The sequence below is a fragment of the Mustela lutreola genome, chromosome 7 (genome assembly GCF_030435805.1).
Source record: "Mustela lutreola isolate mMusLut2 chromosome 7, mMusLut2.pri, whole genome shotgun sequence".
In the NCBI taxonomy this organism is placed as follows: Eukaryota; Metazoa; Chordata; class Mammalia; order Carnivora; family Mustelidae; genus Mustela; species Mustela lutreola.
In genome coordinates this window covers 133,092,535-133,112,279 of record NC_081296.1, presented here as the reverse complement: position 1 = coordinate 133,112,279, position 19,745 = coordinate 133,092,535, and the positions used below count along the sequence as shown (strand labels likewise).

General features: G+C 36.9%; 1 protein-coding gene across 12 annotated transcripts in view; it reads right to left on the bottom strand.

Moving 5' to 3' along the window:
- The window catches only part of CEP128 (centrosomal protein 128), a 393,959-nt gene that overhangs the window by 48,908 nt on the left and 325,306 nt on the right, over positions 1–19,745 (bottom strand). For 7 of the 12 annotated variants that reach the window (XM_059182630.1, XM_059182635.1, XM_059182632.1 and 4 more), the window contains 2 exons: positions 12,518–12,607; positions 4,484–4,507 (listed from right to left, as the gene is read on the bottom strand). The exons of 1 other annotated variant lie outside the window; for it this stretch is intronic. In XM_059182630.1, coding sequence (XP_059038613.1) covers positions 4,484–4,507; positions 12,518–12,607 — 114 coding nt within the window. Of the gene's footprint in view, positions 1–4,483; positions 4,512–12,517; positions 12,608–19,745 lie in introns of all 12 variants that reach the window. 4 more of the 12 variants (XR_009355799.1, XM_059182638.1, XM_059182633.1 and 1 more) reach the window with 2 other exon arrangements.

Genomic DNA, 19,745 nt, shown 5'->3' with positions numbered 1-19,745 from the left:
ACACAAAAGAGAAACTAATTTCTATCTTGCTTAACCCACTGTTACTTTTGGATTTCTTTGTCAGGCCTAACTCTAATATGAAGGTATGCAAATATCATGGTATTAATGGAAATCAAACTAAAGACAGATTTGAGAGTTGACATGAATTTATATCTCCAAGCTGAACTGTCTTACATTCCTTTTAAACTTCCTCAAATGACTCTTACTGTTCTGTTTCTATCTCTGCTTTACCCTTGACCTCCCACTTCCTAAGTTCACTAGTTCCCATCTCTAAACAAGGGCATCCATTTACCCCTGACTTTTTGGTACCAAGTGCCCAACCCCTGATTTTTCAACCACATTTCTAAAGTTGGATTATTTCCAACATGCACTTCCCCATTCCGACATGCAGTCTTTCACCATTTTACTCTACCCCTGCACGGAACTACAGCATTTGGATTCCTACACACCACATTTACCAGCAAAAGCCCTGATTAAAAACCATTAATAGGGGGTTCCTGGGTTGCTCAGGGGGTTAGGCCTCTGCCTTCGGCTCCGGTTGTGGTCTCGGGGGTCCTGGGATGGAGCCCCAAACAGGGCTCTCTCCTCAGCGGGGAGCCTGCTTCCCCCTCTCCTTCTGCCTGCCTCTCTGCCTACTTGTGATCTTTCCCTCAGTCAAATAAATAAATAAAAGTCTTAAAGAAAAACCAAAAACAAAAAACCATTAAAGACTCCCTATTGGCTCTAAGGCAGGGCTACCACTTTAACCCTCTGAGTTGTAGGTAACTGATAGCAATGCAAATGATTCTTGTCCCTAAACATGCAAATAAATGTTGTCCAAGGGAGGTTCAATTGATTTCTTTCCACCACCTTAGAAAAAGCCAGTTTTACATCTATTTTAAATTCACTTCAGTACTTACCTATGTGGTTCTTTGCTCCTTTAAGTCAACTTTAACATCTTACTAATTCTCTCATTAATGAGTTAAATAAACTCATTGTCATGACTTCACTTCATATTTGTGTAAGAGTCATGATTTCATAGTTTTACTTTTTTGGAAAAATATTCTTTTAACAACCCCTTTTTGTTCCTTATTATCTTCAAAGTTCGATCATAGCCCCAACATGGGATGTCTTCTCTGGCTCTTTCCACTGACACTATTGATGCTTCGCATTTCAGAGATGAATCTATCTCCTCCATCATGTCCCCCAAACTACAAGATCCATGGTTGTCCTAGCACCTAGACCATGATGATGTCTTATTTTACAATATTTTTTCTTTATAAGAGTTCCTATAAAATGCATTGTGTTTCATTCATGTGGTGTAGACAGTGTGTTTTTATCTTACATCATTAATTTATTTACATGGAAGTAGCTTTTCTCCTCAATTAAAGTACAGGTTCCTTGAGAAAACTAATCAGTTCTTCCTCTTCCTCTTCAGTGTCAACAGAGTGCCTTATATAGTAGCCAATAAGTATCCACTGCTATGTCTCATCCATAGCCCATCAACTGGGGCTATCAATCTAGATTTTTTCAGATAATCACTTAGATTTATTTGGAGAATCAACATGCCATATTTTGGCAGAAAGTTGGTGCCTTCCTAAAAATTTCACATTAAACTTAAATGAAAATCATAACCGCTTTCGTGAAACATCAAGTAAAGTGCAATACTAATCAGAAAGGCTAGGGAAAAAAAATAAATTGATGTGCTTCTGGGGAATTTTTTCCCTTTAACTATTGAACTGGTTCTGTGTATACCTATAGTCATAAAAACAGTCTATGTGAGGGTCATATATGGACAGTTTGACCTTTGTTCTTTCCTTCTACAAATGTTTATGGATTGTCCAATATATAGCAGGAGTTTTTGACAGGCTCTGGGATGCATTTACACCCCAAATTAAAATGTAATTTCTAATCCAAGATGCTCACCAGCTAGTGAAGGAGAGAGAAACGTTGAGGAAGAGGGGGATACATGGACACATGATAATGACCTAAGCATTTGCATCACTAGTGACAGGCCATATCAAGGTGCTCATTATGATGAAAAGACCATCTTATTTTCATGTATTGTAACTACTGAACCTTTCAAATCTCCTAACGAAACAATGAAATTTCAAACTTTTGCAGACTTGTATCACCATAACATATATCCTACATTCAACACTTTCTACATTAATACCAACCCAACCAAATGTAGACCACACCACTTCTTACAGTTTAAGTGCTGAGTTAGTGAGAGAATAATAAATGATCCTGAGATTACTTTCAGCATATTTGATTTTATGAACTATAAAACACTTTACCAGTTGAATAGTCTACCAAGTGTATTAAATCTGCTGCTTATAATGCCATATGAAGTCAAAGAACTTCATAATATTTGAGCATTAACATTATTACTAAGCATTTTCATTTTTATGGTTTTACTTATGATAATTATTTCAAATTAAAACCATCTTGAGAAAACCGCCACTGTAAAAAGCCTCATCCATTTAATCAATTTTATTTTTCTCATGATGACTTTTTATTTTTACCTTTATTCCTAAAGGTACCCTTAGAATAAGGCATTACTTAAGATCATACTCCATAGTACTTTTAGTAAAGAGATTAGATAAACACATAAGACTAACAAATACTAAAAAGAGTTATAGGATTTTGGTTGTTGTTTGTATAATTTTCAGTTTTGTATGGTATATTGGCATAATTAAAACCAAGTAAGAAATAATAAACAATCATATAATGATAACCTAACATTTGTCTGGCCTTAAATATTTTCACATATATTCTGTCTCTTAATTCTCACAACAACCTGACAAAGTTTAATTACTATTATTATTATCATTTTTACAGATGAGGGAATCAAGAAACAAGTAACTTGCTGAATGTTGTGTAAGTGGCATTTTGTATGTTGAACCTAAGTCCTCAGACTCAAAATTTCTGTTTTTGTTCATACTCTTAAAAAGAGCATTTAATTCACAAGCCAAATCCTGTTGGCAAGACACTTCCTAAGAGTAAGTGAAATATATGTGGAAGAACACTAAACATTTTATCCACCTACAATGTCATCATACTGAAACTGAGAAGGTCAGTGTAATTTCCAAATGGCCCAGTTAAATCTAAGGAATAGATTATTTACCCACAAGGGTCTGGACACCGTCAGTCAAAATCACTTGCTTACATAGGACTAAAATGAGCTCCATTAGCATCTTTCCATTTCTCACACTCACAAAATAAATATTTTATTCTTTATTTGCCACATTGTTTAAAGGTTTCTTATTTTTTTCCTGTTCATTAAAACATATAAAGAAAAAATAAAAATCACCATTAGACCCAAGCCACTCTTAATATTTTGTGTGCTTGTTTTCTGAAAGTCTTTTTTAACACAAAATATTCAATATTTGCATCATACTCTCCATATGCTTGTGTATTCTACTCCCCCTCCCCCTGTATAACAGCACAGCAATATTTACATTTGAAAAAAATGACTTTTTAGGACTAAATAATCTTTTGTCGTAAGGTGGTATCATAAATTATTTTACCATTCTTCCAATTCACATGGTTTTTACTCCAAAAAGGTTTATTTATAAAAGGAATATAACATTTTATAAAACTTGAAAAAATAGAGAAAGGAATGAAATCACAGTCCTCTCATCTAACAAGTCATTTTTATGAGTTTTTCTCAAGTCTCTTCTATTCTTTATTCATACGTCTATCATTACCTTGTTATCACTGAAGTACACATGATTTTGTCTTTTCAGCTTGTTTTCTATTATAAGCCTTTTCCGTAACAGCAGTGGTATGCTGGACGGAAAAGTCCACACCTTTATCCAATCATTCAGTACTATATTGTCCAACAATTAAGTTGTCCCCCCTTCTCCCTAAAATCATTTAAAATAAATCATTTTATCATAAAATATTGCAAACACGTAGTCTTTACATTCACTCACCTTAAAAAATTCATTCCCTAATGCTAGATTCCTACAGGCAAAATTATTGAGAAAAAGGCCGACCAGCTTTTAACATTATTTGAGTATTCGTGAAAACCATGTACCAAAATATTAAGGTTGAATATCTGTACTTCGAAGTATAAACAGTTTCCCAATCTCAGCTTCTGATCAACCAGTCCTTTTAGTGATTGGGCAATAAAGATACAAGCATATAGGATACTGAGTATACTTAAGCTATTTATGCTTTAAGCTATTTATACTTGAGCTAATTATGCTTTCCATGGATTAGTACATCTTGGTATCCTCAGTCTTGAGAGAGCAGTGACTAGTGAAATAGGCACATTTTTGTTTTTCTCTTTTTTCACTTAAAAAAAAATCTGTATCCATATACTTTTCTGTATCCATATATACTTTTCAGGTATAGTTTAGCTTATCCTCCCTTTGAATTCTAGATTAGTTTTAGAAATGGTTTCTCGAACTGCTTCTTTCGGGGAGTGCTCTGAAATCCACCTCAGGACAAGCAGTAACTCTGACAGAAGGAGAAAGAAAACGCCTCAACTTACCATTTCTAATGCATTTACACGGTCCTGCAAAAAAAGCATAATGCACAATTATAAAAACAAAGCTATTAAAATCATTTCAATTTACTTATTTTCCAGATTTTCAACTTATTCTCTATTAGTAATAATGTTTTGAAAATCTCAAAAAATAAAAACTCCTACTCAGGATGATTTCTACAATAGAAAGAGTCAGGGGAGAATCACTGTACTTCTGGGGCACCTGGGTGGCTCAGTGGGTTAGGGCCTCTGCCTTCAGCTCAGGTCATGATCCTAGGGTCCTGGGATCAAGCCCCACATCGGGCTCTCTGCTCTGCAGGGGGCCTGCTTCTCTTCCTCTCTCTCTGCCTGCCTCTTTGCCTACTTGTGATCTCTCTGTCAAATAAATAAATAAAATATTTTTTTAAAAAACTTTAAAAAAAAGAATCACTGTACTTCTCATCTCAGTTGTGTTCGGTTTAACGACAGATATCAGAAACTCAAAGTGACTAAATGGAATAAACATTACCACTTTTGCACTGGTAAAATGATTTATCTACGTAAGGATTTATAAGTATTACACACATACATTTGAATATATGAACAATTAGATGATTAGTAGTAATATAAAAAAGGACTTTAGCATAATACCAGTGCTCAGTTAGGTACACAGTACAAAGTGTGACTTGGAAAGTAAAGTTCAGACATAAGAATAACTTCAGCAATTAAGATTAAGAAGTAATTTGTTAACTGAAACAAGGCAGGAAATATAAACAAGAAAGATGTCACATGCAGTCAGTCTTGAATTCAGATGGACCCTCTCTACCTACAACACCTGTGAAGGTTCTACAGAAAAATCTGTTTTCTTTTTTTCAAGATTTTATTAATTTATTTGACAAAGAGAGACACCGTGAGAAAGGGAACACAGGCAGGGGGAGTAGGAGAGGGAAGTAGGCTGAGCAGGGAGCCCAATGCAGGAATGATCGCAGGATTCCAGGATCATGACCTGAGCCAAAGGCAGATGCTTAATAACTGAGCCACCCAGGTGCCCCAGAAAATCTAGGTCTTAAAAGGGGTCATTGACAATAATATTGCTACAAAGCTAAATGATTAGGTAAATGGGTGCATTTTCAAAGCAACAATTATATTCTCAACTTTTTTCAGAGCTGACAGCTACATAGAGGAAATCTTTGTCAATGAAAAGAGGCTGAATTTGAGAGAGGAGAGTCTGAAGATTTAACGAAATAGAAAGCCATCTTTTGGGGGAAGATCAAGGCCACTCTTCCTTCTTTTCTCTCATTGGAAGCAATGGGAGATGTGTGACACCTGGATTTCCTTTTTGTTTAATCAAATTAATTTTGCCCAAGACGTAAGGGGGAAGTGGTACAGAGAGCCACTCAGCTCAGATCTCTCAGTGGTCCTACAGGGACTGAAGTGGACACAGGACACTTAGAAGCAGCAAGAACTTGGTGCTCACAGCCACACTCCTAGCCTTACCTAACACGTACAGGCCTTTCCTTTGAGGATTTCCACAAAGAGTTGAACATTCCTACCCTTTAAACATTTGGCTATGTGGGTACAAGTGAAATGAATATATTATGCAAAATCAGCCCAAAGCAGACTGTTCTTGGCAATATAATCTGTTTAATTGCATTTTGTTGGCATACTTGAGAGAACTTCACCCTCGCCCCCATAATTTTCATGAAATAACTGCCGTTTGGTTGGTGACTTGTGTACTGTCACTTTTGAATGCTTCATAATAAATGCATATAATAATGCCTCAAGGGGGCTTTGATCTGTTGTTACCAGGCATCTTATTCACAGTCCATCTGGGACAAAACCATTCAGCAATGCTTTATCATCCTTTGCAGATTGAACAGAAGAACCTCATTAGATATCTTACGGAGACAGAAACAGCCTTTGGGCAGTATCACATTTATATGAACCATCTTGGAAGCCTCAAAATATTTACAGCCACTGTTTGGGCCTTAAGTTTTCCTTATACCATGTATTGATGGGCTCTTATTATTTAGGATTAGCACATTTTAAAGGCAAACATACAACTAGTTTTAAAAAGCACGCATAAAGCTGGTTGGAAATCAGAGTTTTCATAAGAGGTCAAAATAGTAGAATTTAGGGGCACCTGGGTGGCTCAGTGGGTTAAAGCCTCTGCCTTTGGCTCGGGTCATGATCCCAGGGTCCTAGGATGGAGCCCTGCATCGGGCTCTCTGTTCAGCAGGGAGCCTGCTTTCCTTCCTCTCTTTCTGCCCGCCTCTCTGCCTACTTGTGATCTCTGTCTGTCAAATAAATTAAAAAAAAAAATAAAAAAAAATAGTAGAATTTAAATTCTGTCTGTCTTAATTCAGATCTCTTTGTTTGGCAAAGATAAACTGATATAATTTATGTATTAGTGTCTTCATTTTACTTGAATATTTGTTACAAGATTTTTAAAAGAAATACACACTGTCATGGACTGCGTGTTCTTATTCTCATAAAATTCATGGATTGAAACCCTAATCCCCAATGCAATGGCATTTAGAGATGGGACATTTGGGAGGTAGTTAGGTCATGAGGACAGAGTCCCCATGATGGGATCAGTGTCCTTATAAGAAGAGACAGAATGCTTCTCTTTCTGCTCTCTGTCATGGAAGGCAATAACAGGAAAAGATGGTCATCCACAAGCCAGGAAGAAAGTCCTCGCAAGGACCGAATCTGCCAGCCCTTCGATCTTGGACTCCTCCTGAGAAATGTTTGTTGTTTAAGTCCCCCAGTCTGTGGTAAATTGTCGTAGCGGTTCAAGCTGGCCAAGACATGTGCCCAGTCTTTAAGACTATGAACACAAACGGTCCAAGAAAACTCCATTTTGTTAAAATATAAAGATGAAGAAATGATTTACTTCAGTGCAATTTACTTACATCTTTTCTTTTTTTTTTTTTTTTAAAGATTTTATTTATTCATTTGACAGAGAGAGTCACAAGTAGGCAGAGAGGCAGGCAGAGAGAGAGGAAGGAAAGCAGGCTCCCTGCTGAGCAGGGAGCTTGATGCAGGGCTCTATCCCAGGACCCTGAAATCATGACCTGAGCCAAAGGCAGAGGCTTAACCCACTGAGCCACCCAGGCACCCCTACTTATGTCTCTTCATCTATAACCTACTTCATTCCAAATTGGTACTGAGTTTTCTACAAAAAATTTAATATGTTACCAAAATGAGAAAATTGGGGCAATAGACAATTCGGTTCATTAATCTGAATTTCAATAATTTCATTTGCCAATCAATAGCAGCTAATCGAATACCAGCCATCACTGCCAATTAGTGAGGTTTGTCTAAACTGTACAGTTGTTTGGTCTTAATTGTAGGCTATCAATAAAAGAAACTACTCCTAGTCTTTATGGACTTACTGACTTGCTTTTAAAAATTAAGAAATGCTTTGAAAATGGAAATGGATGACTTGTTTTATGGCAGATACAATTATAATTCTATATATAAAAGAATTAAGCTACTGCAAATATTTTTTTCTCAAACAAAATACATCCACACTTCCTTTCTGGTTCTTCTTATTAAAACAGAGGTAACTTAAGCCAATGCTGTGGCATTGATACAGCCCACAAAACAAACGTCAGTGTATGTCCTAGAATGAACATCTAAGTACAGCACATTAAATTCTGTTCTTTTTCACCTCTTCTACTCTAACCAGAAGTACACAGTGTTTTGTTGTTTAATCTCCAATTTTCATTTTATACATCAGTCATTCTTATTTTGTAGTCAGGGACTTTGAGAGTCTGATGAAACTTGATCTTCTCCCCAGGAAAATGTACCTTATCCACAACATACACATAACTCTGCATACACTTAGAGGAGAACTGTAGACTCTCAGAGGTCTTCACATCATTTGACCCCCAACAAAAACACTTGAAATAAGATGTAAGAGCATTATACAAATAAATTATTTTATTAAGCTGAATCTACTGATTTCTCCTATATGAAGTATTTCTGGATAAATGACCAATGACCAATAGCAAAGAAAGAAAGAATTGGGAGCGGAAGGTTAAAACAATAATCAAAGGAAAAATGTCTTCAATGTTTTGAAGAAGAAAGTTCTTGGGGGGGGGGAACCATTTTTTGGTGACTATTCTTTCATTCTACCTAAAGAGGGGAACAATCTAAGACACACCTAAAATGGCAAAAATTATTTAAAGTTTACTCTAAAAATTATCCATGTAGTTACTGCATAGCCATTGAGTTCCAATGTAAAGTGCTATCTACTCTTCATAATGTGAGCATTACATACAATTTATGAGTGTCAATAATACTGCTAGACAACACACTGTAATTCATTCTGGGCCTGGCAGAGCAAGAAGGGAGAGGTATATTTTGGAAGAGGTCTACAGCGTATGTACTACAGAAAGATGTATTATAACTTTCTATGATCATGTTAGCAATCTGCTTTGAGCTGTATATAGGCCTTTTCTACCTGGTTGTACATTGGAATTTATGACTGAACCGAGACAAATTCATTAGCATCACTAGAGATGGGCAAATATTTGTAGGCTAAGGTAGGAAATGAGTGCTATATGGATCACTGGCATCTGAATCCCTGATTATTAACAGTTTGACTTAGCCACGCCAATCAATAAAACATATTGATTCATCCATCCCATCCAAGAGATGAATTAGAGGCCTTATAGTTCTAAATAATCAGAGTTTTGCCTCTGGTCAAGTGTAGTTGAACTGGCCTACAGACTTTAGCACAATAATGCAGCATTTTCCAGGAATGCTTTACATATATCCATTGACATATGAAAATGCACAATACTGGAAGAATATAACCGAAGTCTCTCACTCTTCTAAGTCTAAGGATCTTTAGGAGTATAGAATAATTCTGAAAGCTTCTCTGGAACTGAAAGACCATGACGGACCAATAATTTTCAAAAACAAAGACCCACAATGGGGACTCCTTCCACTACTGTTCCAAAAGCAAAAGGCCTCTCTTCTGAAAGAAAAATCCCCTCGGTTTCATCCAGACATACCACTGTGTGGCATTTTTCCATTCAGTGTTAACACTGCTTAACCAATATTCACACTTTACTACTTCTATATAAATGACATAAAACAAAATACAAATATGTGCATTTTTTTCTCTATGAATTTCCACATGACAATCTGTCACATTTAACACACTGTCCGCCATCTTTTAATAACTAAAAGAACTCAAAATAATTCCAAATATATTCTTTTCCAAAATTCAAGATATTAAAATGAAAGAAAAGGAAATGGCCTTTATTAGTCATCGCCAAAAAATGAGTGTTTCACATAGTGATTTAAAATAAATTAAAACAAAGAGCTAAAAACTGCAAACAACCTTAATGTTGCAACACCAAAAATGTTTTAAAATATAGCTTCAGTTGACTTTGAATACATCACATGAGTCAATGATCTATATGTAAAACTGTACGTTGTCTATTTTAAGTGAAACAAAATTACTCTCAAGACAAACTTCAGAACAAGTGGTATGTAGCAGCCCACAGTGGTTTCCCAACCAACCAGAGTTTGCTTTACCCGTCACTGGATTCCTATACTCTGTCCTTGTTCATTCATTTCACTAGCTGCTTAAGTGTCCTTTTCTAATAAGCTACTCCAGGATCCAAAATAACAGCACAGAAATACCGAAAAGAAAACCGCAGCAAGGCATCAAGATTTTGTCTAGAACGTTGTTAATAACAAAACTGAATGGGAAGAAATCGGAGAGGGAGATAAACCATGCGAGACTCTGGACTCGGGGAAACAAACTGAGGATTACAGAACATAGAGGGGTGGAGAGATGGGGTGACCGGGAGATGGGGGTGACCAGATGATGGGTATTAAGGAGGGCAAGTGTTGGGATAAGCACTGAGTGTTATATGCAACTGATGAACTGTTGAACACTACAACAAAAACTTATGATGTACTACATGCTGGCTAACTGAACATAATAAAAAAAAAAAAAAAACCAAACCAACAAAGTCATTAATATCCCTCCCTGCCCCTACCACTTCCCAACCTCACCACTGCCCAACACTTTGACTTATCAAAAAAACCCAGTTTAAAGGAATGTATCATTTCCTAGCATAGGGGGAATACCCAGTAACACTCATATTACCTGCTTTTCACTCAGGGTGTGGCAAATACCTGATAGAATCAGAAGCAGGATTTAAGAAGGGAATCAAGATATGTGCTCCACATTTCTGATCTGTTCTTTTATCCACTACCACTGTCATGATCAGACTTCAGACAGCCCGCTGTTCTTCTGTAGGGCTCCTCAGCAACACTGGCAGGTGGCATTTTGGGTTTGCTGTCTTCTTATGAGGCGATCACCATCCCTTCCACTCTGATAATGCTTGTGTCACTATTTGACCTTGTTCAGAGAAGTTTGAGATTGTACTTGTCCCAAATTGGGAAAGGGATGTGTGCATGTGTTTGTTGGGGTGGGGGTGGGGCAGGGAAGATGAAGAGAAAGATAGGGAAATGGCGCTCCGTTGCTTTGTTCCAATGGATTTCACACTGGAAAATGCAGCCCGAGAGGAGAAGTTGGGTTTTGCTTGAAATTCCTATAAATGCTTCCAGTCAACTGCACAAAATTAAAATCAAAGAAGTCTCACATCTACCCTTTACGTTTCAGATCATGGAAGAAAGCAATGAGGTGTCTTTTTTTTTTCCTTTAAAATGAAGAATCACAATAGGATTCTTCATTAATGCACAAACGTAATGTGGTGCACAGGTACCTAGAGGATAAGACTACAAACAAATGAAGGGCAAAAGATAGAGAACATTCTTTCCCCCAGACTGCACAATTCCACAGAAAACCTGTTGGTAACAGGTAGTAAGAGTTCAGTGAATGACATCTGGACTGGGGAACAACTGAAAATTATTTGCAGATACATAAATGTTATGATGGTAGTTAGGGGCCACGCAAATGACAACCAATGTAATTGCAAAGACTGACGGTCCCCCAAAAGAGATGTAGGCACAGTAGCTGAATAGTAGGGGGAGAAAGCCAGCAACCCAGAAGCCAACACACCGTATTTCTCCCCCAAGGATTTACATTTAAAAAAATAAAGTATATGTCTCCAGTGGTGAGGTAGTCATATATCAGCTGAATATGCTCTGAACTCATATGCAAATTACAGTGCAGTAGTGATTATGGCGTAATTTATGAGGAGGTTTGTGTCATGAAGAACTTGTGGAAAACAATTGGGTATGTTTGCTTTGAGGGTGTGTATCTGAGTGTCACCAGACACAGCTGGCCTAATGAGACTCCCTGAGGCTGACATCTCCTCTGAATCCCTCAAGGACACACATCTTCCAGACTCCAGGTGGAGAGTATTCACAGAGAAACCCACTGTCCCAACCTCCTTCTTCCTGAATACATGATTCACAGCACTTGGTTGCTGACTTTCAGGCATATCACAAGCTAAGTCATTACATGGTATGAGCAAACAGTCCACTTTGGGAATTAAATTGCTTACCGTTGAGCAATTCCAAGAACTCACATCTCGATTTACGTGCAGTTATTTTACTCAAGTGTTCTCAGGAATTAAAGGACAAGGAACAAGTCTGAGGGGCTCTCTCATCCTCATTCCCATATTCCTTCTGTGGGCTTCTGTAGAGTTACCTCCCACTGTTCTATACTAAAGAGATAGACTGTAGATAGGGGTATCCAGACATAAGCAGAAGGCCTTAAAATAATATATTTGGCTGACACAAGTTAGGTTTTTCTTGCCTCCTCTTCAGTTTGACTAAGATTAAAACTATTATTAATCTCCACTTCCCGACATACAAGCACCAGTTACATAAGGGACAGATAGTTCAAGGATTTAAAACTAACCTCAGATTATTGGTACTTAGACCATCAATGGTACACTATTCTTAGTATCCAAGAAAAACAAGGACAACATAGTTTCTACTTACACTGCTGAGATACATACCTGAAGGGTGACTTATCCTACACGTCCTAAAATAAAGTAGATGTGTTTTGACTATTCAGTTTCAAATATCCTAAATAGTCCTTCCTATGAAATACTTAACTGCTTTTTCTTCAAAGTGAGCTTCATTCTGAATTTTCATTGCAGTCTGACTAGCATCTTCCCAACGTGGAGTTTTAAACAGTTGCTTTGGCTGTTTAAGAGAGATGTGAGTAAAGAAAAGAGTTGGAAAGCTCTATTATCTTAAAATATTTGAAAGCACTATAAATAGCCAGAGCTATAAAAATAATACTAATAGGACTATCATAATTTCTACTAAATTTTTAATTTCTGCATTTAGAAAATGATATCACACTGTGCTCTTAAAATGTTTTCCCCAAATAATTCCTTACCCAACTTAAATACATAGATTTTAGGGAAATCATTACTTGAAATTTAAAGCATTTGATTCTTTAGGATTATAGAGCTAAAATTTTTCAGGATTATAGAACTAAAGTATCCTCAAACTTCTTATTTTCCAATATCCTTAGAAGAACCTAATCATAAATTCCAAAGTCTATGATATGAAAGAATAAATAAGGTGAGAGCTTGCCTGGGCGGTTTTAGCCAGTCATGAAAGCTTCTTTTAACACTCACAACCCTACTTGTGGATAATGGAGCACTGATGTAATGTGCTTTTAGTAGTTCAGGAAGGTCTGATTAGTCAAAATTATGTTTCCTTCCATTTGCAAAATTATTAAAAATCCTACCAATAGAAATGTATTCTTTGCCTCCCCCCACTCTAGTTCATCTTTTCAAAGGCAAACAATCGTGGGATGGAAAACCATTGAACTAGTTCATTCTAAGGCAAGGGTCAGCCATTCGAACCTGCCCCCTGTTTTTATAGGCTCATGAGCTAAAAATGGTTTTTACACTTTTATTTGGATAAAGAAAAATCAAAGTAAGAATAATATTTTATGACATGTGAAAATTACATGGAATTCAAATTTCAGTTTCCCTAAACAATTTTTATTGGAACACAGCTCACTCATTTCCTTACTTATTGTCTATGGCTGCTTTCATTCTGTAATGGCAGAGGTGAGTCGTTGGGAGACAGCATAGAGCCTGTAAAATTGAAAATATTTAGACTCCTGGCCCTTTACAGAAAGCTTGGCAACCCTCTGTTCTAAAGTGTTGATGTCCTATAGGAATTACTTCCTGCCTCACAGCAGGAGGTCACCCTATAGCAAAACAACCCCTGTCAGATTGTGGAAGAAGATAATGTGAAACACACTGACCAGGGGCAAGAAAAGATAATAGGAACAGGAAAATTTTACTTAACTTTTAAACTTTAAAATAACATCAAAAAGCTGTATATGCATAAATACCTATGTCCTGAATATAAATCATTCCTCAGACCTTCTTTTTGTCCTTTTTTCCTTTTATCTATTATTTCTTTTTCTTTCCTTCCAATGTCTTTCCTCTCTCCCTCTCTTCCACTAACTTATTCATTTAATTAATTCATCCATTCATTCACATTTATTGAGGCAGACACTTTGCTGAATGTTGTGTACACAGTTATCAACAAGAAGATAAGGTCTCTCTGCCTTTAGGGACTTTACATGCCAAAGGAGAAGACAAAGGAGAAGACTCAAAAACTGTGATGGGGGACTGAGGGCAGAGATTTACTTTAAACAGGTTGGTGAGGTTAAGTTTCCACAAAGAGGTGACATTTGAGCTGAAACTCAAAGGATGAAAATGAGCCATCACGGAAAGAGCTAAGGGAAAAGCATTACGGAGAGAGGAAGTACCAAATGCAACCGTCCTGGGACAGGAAAAGGGTTTGCTTAATTTCAGGAGTAAAAGGAACAATGGTATGTGTGCTGTGCCTGTTAACAAAAACATCCTTTTAAAGTTCCAGTACCATAAACTCAACACTATTTATTAAAAGCTTATTATTTGCTGAAAATATGTTTTCATTTAATGCTCTCCCAAACTCTCAATAGGTGAATATCATTAATTTCATTCATTTTATAGTCCGAGAAATAGACTCAAAGATAGTAAACGTATTGAATTCCACATTGTGATTGAGCTTAGACTATAATCCAGGTCCATGTGATTTAAAGGAGTCTATTCTCTCAAAATCAAAATCTACGTTAAAAAAATACAAACCATAAGTGACTCTTAATCTCACAAAACAAACTGAGGGTTGCTGAGGGGAGGGGGGTTGGGAGGGAGGGTGGGGTTCTGGACATTGGGGAGGGTATGTGCTATGGTGAGTGCTGTGAAGTGTGTAAACCTGGAGATTCACAGACCTGTACCCCTGGGGATAAAAATACATTATATGTTTATTTAAAAAATAAATAAATAAATAAATAAATTTTTTAAAAACCCCACAAACCCTATGTATGTATTTATATATTTATCTATATAGATGATACCTTTTTTATTACCACTAGGGCTATATTTTGTGTGCGACAGAAGTTAGGGCTTACCCTGGAAAACCAATTCAGAGCCTCTTTCTCAAAACTACACATGCCAGAATAGCATTCCAAAACCTTATTTTTAACAGATGCCAGGTGACGGTGTAATAAAACACATACTATATCACAATAAACTTTCATGTTCCGATAAAAACCGTTATTTGTACCCATTTTTATAGTTATTTACCATATAATCAAAGGGATTATATTTTTGCCATATGCCTTTCTTAAGTAAGCTGTGACTGCTTCTGACTTCTGAGTCTCACGTTTGGCCAGCTGAAGCACACAGAGCCAATACCACTGGGAAAATCTCAAAGAAAAGGATAAAGAAAAGCAAAGATCTAAACTTAATTAGCTGTGATGCTATACAGCAAACTGGCACCTCTATTGTGCTGGTCTCCCAAGTCTTTCAGGTCTGGCTTTGCGAGTTCGATTCATTACTGAGCTCATAAATGGCCCCTCTCCCCCACACTCCTGTTTTACTGGTGACACATTTATTAGTTCTTTTCTAACAGTGAAATGAGAACTAGGGATTTCAATTACACCCAGAATGTAGTAAAGGCATGGAATCTCTTGTAAGTAATATTTTTCTATTCCATTTTAAGAGCAAATATAGAAGTACTGTTAATAGACATTAAATGTTATTTATTAGCATGCTAATAAGCCTGCGTACTTTTAAAAGTAAACATTAAACTTCTAACAAATTATATTTAGAAGACTAAGTGGAATGCAGATACTCTGGAAAGGGAATGCACTTCAGAATCAATTTTTAAAAACACGTATCATCACTGATTATGATAAAAAGACAAAGATATGAGGAGATGCTTATTACTCATTCCTTCAGCTCATTTTAGGTTTATCGCTTTTTGCACAATTTAAAATTTATGCAAACGTTTTCAATGTTGCCTTTAATTTTTGCCAGAATATTTTGAACCTGGTTTAAAACTGAAATTGAAGAAGCCCAAGGAGGGCTTTAATAACAAATTTCTTTGGTCTGTTTATTTAAAACATGATGAATAAGCAAAAAGAAAAGGTGTAGAACAGAAAAAGGAAAATAAGCCCTTCTCCTTCCTAGAAGTATTTGAGATTACTGGATTGTTCATAATCTTGCACCAAAAATTAAAATCTTCCCCACATGCCAACAGCCACGAACACACATGTACTCTCTCTCTCTCTCTCGCACAAACACACACACACGCGCGCACACACACACCAGTTGCCATGTACATGAAAGCCTAGAGCCTATGGGTTTGTAATAGTTTTTTTAAAAAAAGAAAAAGAAAAGCAGTGAGGACTTTCACTAATATTAATCCCCAGGATTGCCTGATTTGTTTAGTACTTTCAACAAATCATTTAGCTTCTTATAGTCTTATAGTCTTTTTCTTGGGAAGATAAGGAGTGAGTTAGTATTTTATCACACTAAATACTGTGGAAGTTCTTTTCTCCATGACCTCTGGAGACATTTAAGTACAAGAGTACAGAAGACAGGGAGATTCTAGTCTACGCACTAGCCCATCCAGCTGCTGGCTGAACCAGCTACGAATGTTTGTGTCCCTCCCTCCAAAACTCACAGGTTGAAATCCTAATCCCCAAAGTGACATCAGGATATGGGGCCTTCAGTAGGTGACTGGTCATGAGGGTAGATCTGTCGTGAATGGGAATCTTAGAAAAGATTCAAGAATGTCCCATCTGCTCTTCTCCTGTTATGACCCAGGAAGTGGGCCAGATACTAAAGGCAGGTACCAAATCTGCCTTGATCTTAAGATTTCTTGACCTCCAGAACTAGGAGAAATACATTTAAGCTACTCAGTCAATGGTAGTTTTGTAACAGCAGCTCAAATGGAAGACACATGATTCTTTATCCAAAGTCTGAGGCCTATCCAGTGGTGTGACTGAGAAGAATAAGCAGATACACATAAAGGAGAGTGGTCTTGAAGTGATTATTTAAATTGCGACCCAAAGGAAACTACCCCAAATTGTGAGGTGACAGTTGACTCTTGAAACGTGGCAAAAACTCCCAGACAAGCTCAACACTGCAAAACATCATAACATGCTTAGGTGGTTTCCATTTTTCCTGAGAAAACATAAGCTGCTCTTTCATCAGTGCCAGTGCTCATGAAGCCCAGAATTCAGACTCTGACAAAGGCACTAAGGGTTATTTTCTGGAAGTGTTGTTTTCACAGAGTCAACTCCAAAGGGTTTGGTATATGGAGACACATGAAATAAATTCCCCCCTTGTGGGAAAATTTACGAAATTTGTAACACACACTTGGCTCATTTAACTTTACCAAGTTTTTAGAAAACTTTGTCACAAAGTAAAAATTTGGGCACTTGAACTCAAAAATTACACTTTATATTTGTGTTTTAAAAATGTTTTCAAAGGGTGTCTTTTTTTTTTTTTTTTTTTTTTTTAAGAGGCTCTTGTAGACCCTTGACTCAAAGGAGACTCCTGAATCCTGAAGACTCATGCTTTGCATCTCTTTGGATAAACAGAACCAGACACATTTTCCTATTTCTCTTATTCTCCAAAGAAAATGATGTAGTCACTCAACGTCCATACATTCGGACATAGACTACTTACTTCACTTTCAGGGACTCTTACTTTCCAGTTTTATTGCCATAAATTTGGAACTAAAATTAAGTTACCAATTTTAGGTAAAACAGAGTGATAAAATTTAATGGCCATTAACATTTCAAGTGGATTCGATTTTACTGAGCTTGGTTCCCTGTTCTCCTGAGGCCTCTTGACATAGTAAATGGAAGTGTGCAAATCTAATTGGCTAAGACCCGGCTTGACCCTAATACAGACTGTTAACATTTTATCTCTGTGGAGACCTCATACCGAATTTAAGCTTGGTAAGCTTCTTTACTTTTTGAGAAAATAAGAGATTTTAATGCGCCATTAAGTCAGCTAGTCCTCAAAGTGGCAGTGTTGCCCAATCCTCCATCCCCCAAGACACACCCATGTTTTGCTTGGTTTATGTCATTGCTTATAACAGTTTTTTTTTTTTTTTAATATCATATATCAGAAAAAGAAAGAGAGACAAAGTGATTTGGCTACATCCCTGCATCTTGGGAAGAATATGTACCTCCGTACGTTTGATTTCTAGAGCTATGGAAGTTGTATTTTAACTCTCATGAGTCACCATAAGGAGAAGCATTATACTGCATTTTATCTTCTAGTTTAATAAACAATCAACCATAAGTTCTCAATTTATTCAAATTGGGATTTCTAAAAATGTACTTTAGTACCTCCCAAGCAAATCAGAATTTCTGGGGCAATTTAAGAATTGCTTAAATGAATCCTTCAGTTCTTCTAGAGAACCAGTGCGAGCACACAGCATCCGACTTCCCCCTTACTTTCCTTTCTAAATTAACTCGGGGATTCTTCACAGCCCCATCTCTGCATCTGTACCCATAATCTCTAAAATCCCCAAATCACTGGGTGGTTTGAAAATACAGGCTCTGGGCACTGTACATTCAGAAGAAGAAGAAATGACTGACAGCAAAATTACAGAAATTATCCAGTTGGTCTGTCATTAGCTCAGCTTACCACATGGTTGTAGAGCCAGAGGACTGGTCATCTACGGGGACTACTGAGATGCTGATGCATGATCCTGCTAGCCTCAACCAGGGCAATTTTTTTACCCACATCAGCTTTTTGTCTTTGGTGTTCTTCTTGCTGAGTTTATTTCCAACAATGGATCTGCCAAGTCTACACTGGAAATCTTTTTCATAGTATAATACCCCTATATTAATATTTATTAGATTTCCACAAGAACTAAGAAATTTCTGTTATATTTTCCCCTCAAACACCATGCTGTCATAGTTTACTCCACAAGTAGCTGAAATGAAGTAATGGCTGAGGAAAAGATTATCTTCTCCTTCTGCTCATTTCAAATGCTTTTGCCTGAGCACTACTAAGGTGACAAAAACAAAATCAAACACCTATCCCTCCTCTCCCAAAACATTTCTAAAAAATAAATCAAGTCCTTCAAATGGAAGGTTCCAGGTTATTTTTAAAACTACCTTGGAGAGAAATTAAATATAATTATGGGTCATCTGAAAAACAGCATGTCAGTGATGCCACTTTAATATCCTTCAAGGGCATATGTAGCTTCTGGAATGTCTCAAAAAAAATGTACATTACTTAAAAAAAATCCATAAACCCAATGTTTTTAATTAAATGAAGAATTCAATTCATTTCTAATGAAAATACTGATACAAAAGAAAGTGTCCAGAAATACTGGTGACATTTACAAATCCTACAACTAAAACGTTTCCTTTTCCCTCTTAAATAATGAGATTGATGTTCAAATTCAATCATATAGTCAATTTCATTATTGCCACAACGTAACTTTTTTCACTGTTTCATTATATTTAGTAGCTATCCAAAGATGTAACACTTCCATTAGCATAATCTAACTAAAATCTGAATTTAAAATTATGGTTGCCCATGGAAAGAGCAAGGAGGGTCGGACAGAGGGAGAGGATGATTCTGGGAGGGCACAGGGACATTTACCACTTTATCCCAGTATGCGGTGCCCTGACTGGTATGCAGGAGATGCAAACACATAGTGTGCGGAATTAATATTTATGGAAGACCTGCCAGGCACCAAGGTTTGTTTATGCATTTCTTATCCCAATTAATCCTCTTAATAGTCCTATGAAGTATTATTACTGTCTCCAACTTACAGATACGGATGTTGCTTTAAGATGACCTGAATATGGGGGCTCTTGGGTGGCTCAGTGGGTTAAATCTCTGCCTTTAGCTCAGGTCATGATCTCAGGGTCCTGGGATCGAGCCCTGAATCCGGCGCTCTGCTCAGCAGGGAGCCTGCTTCCCCCTTTCTCTCTGCCTGCCTTTCT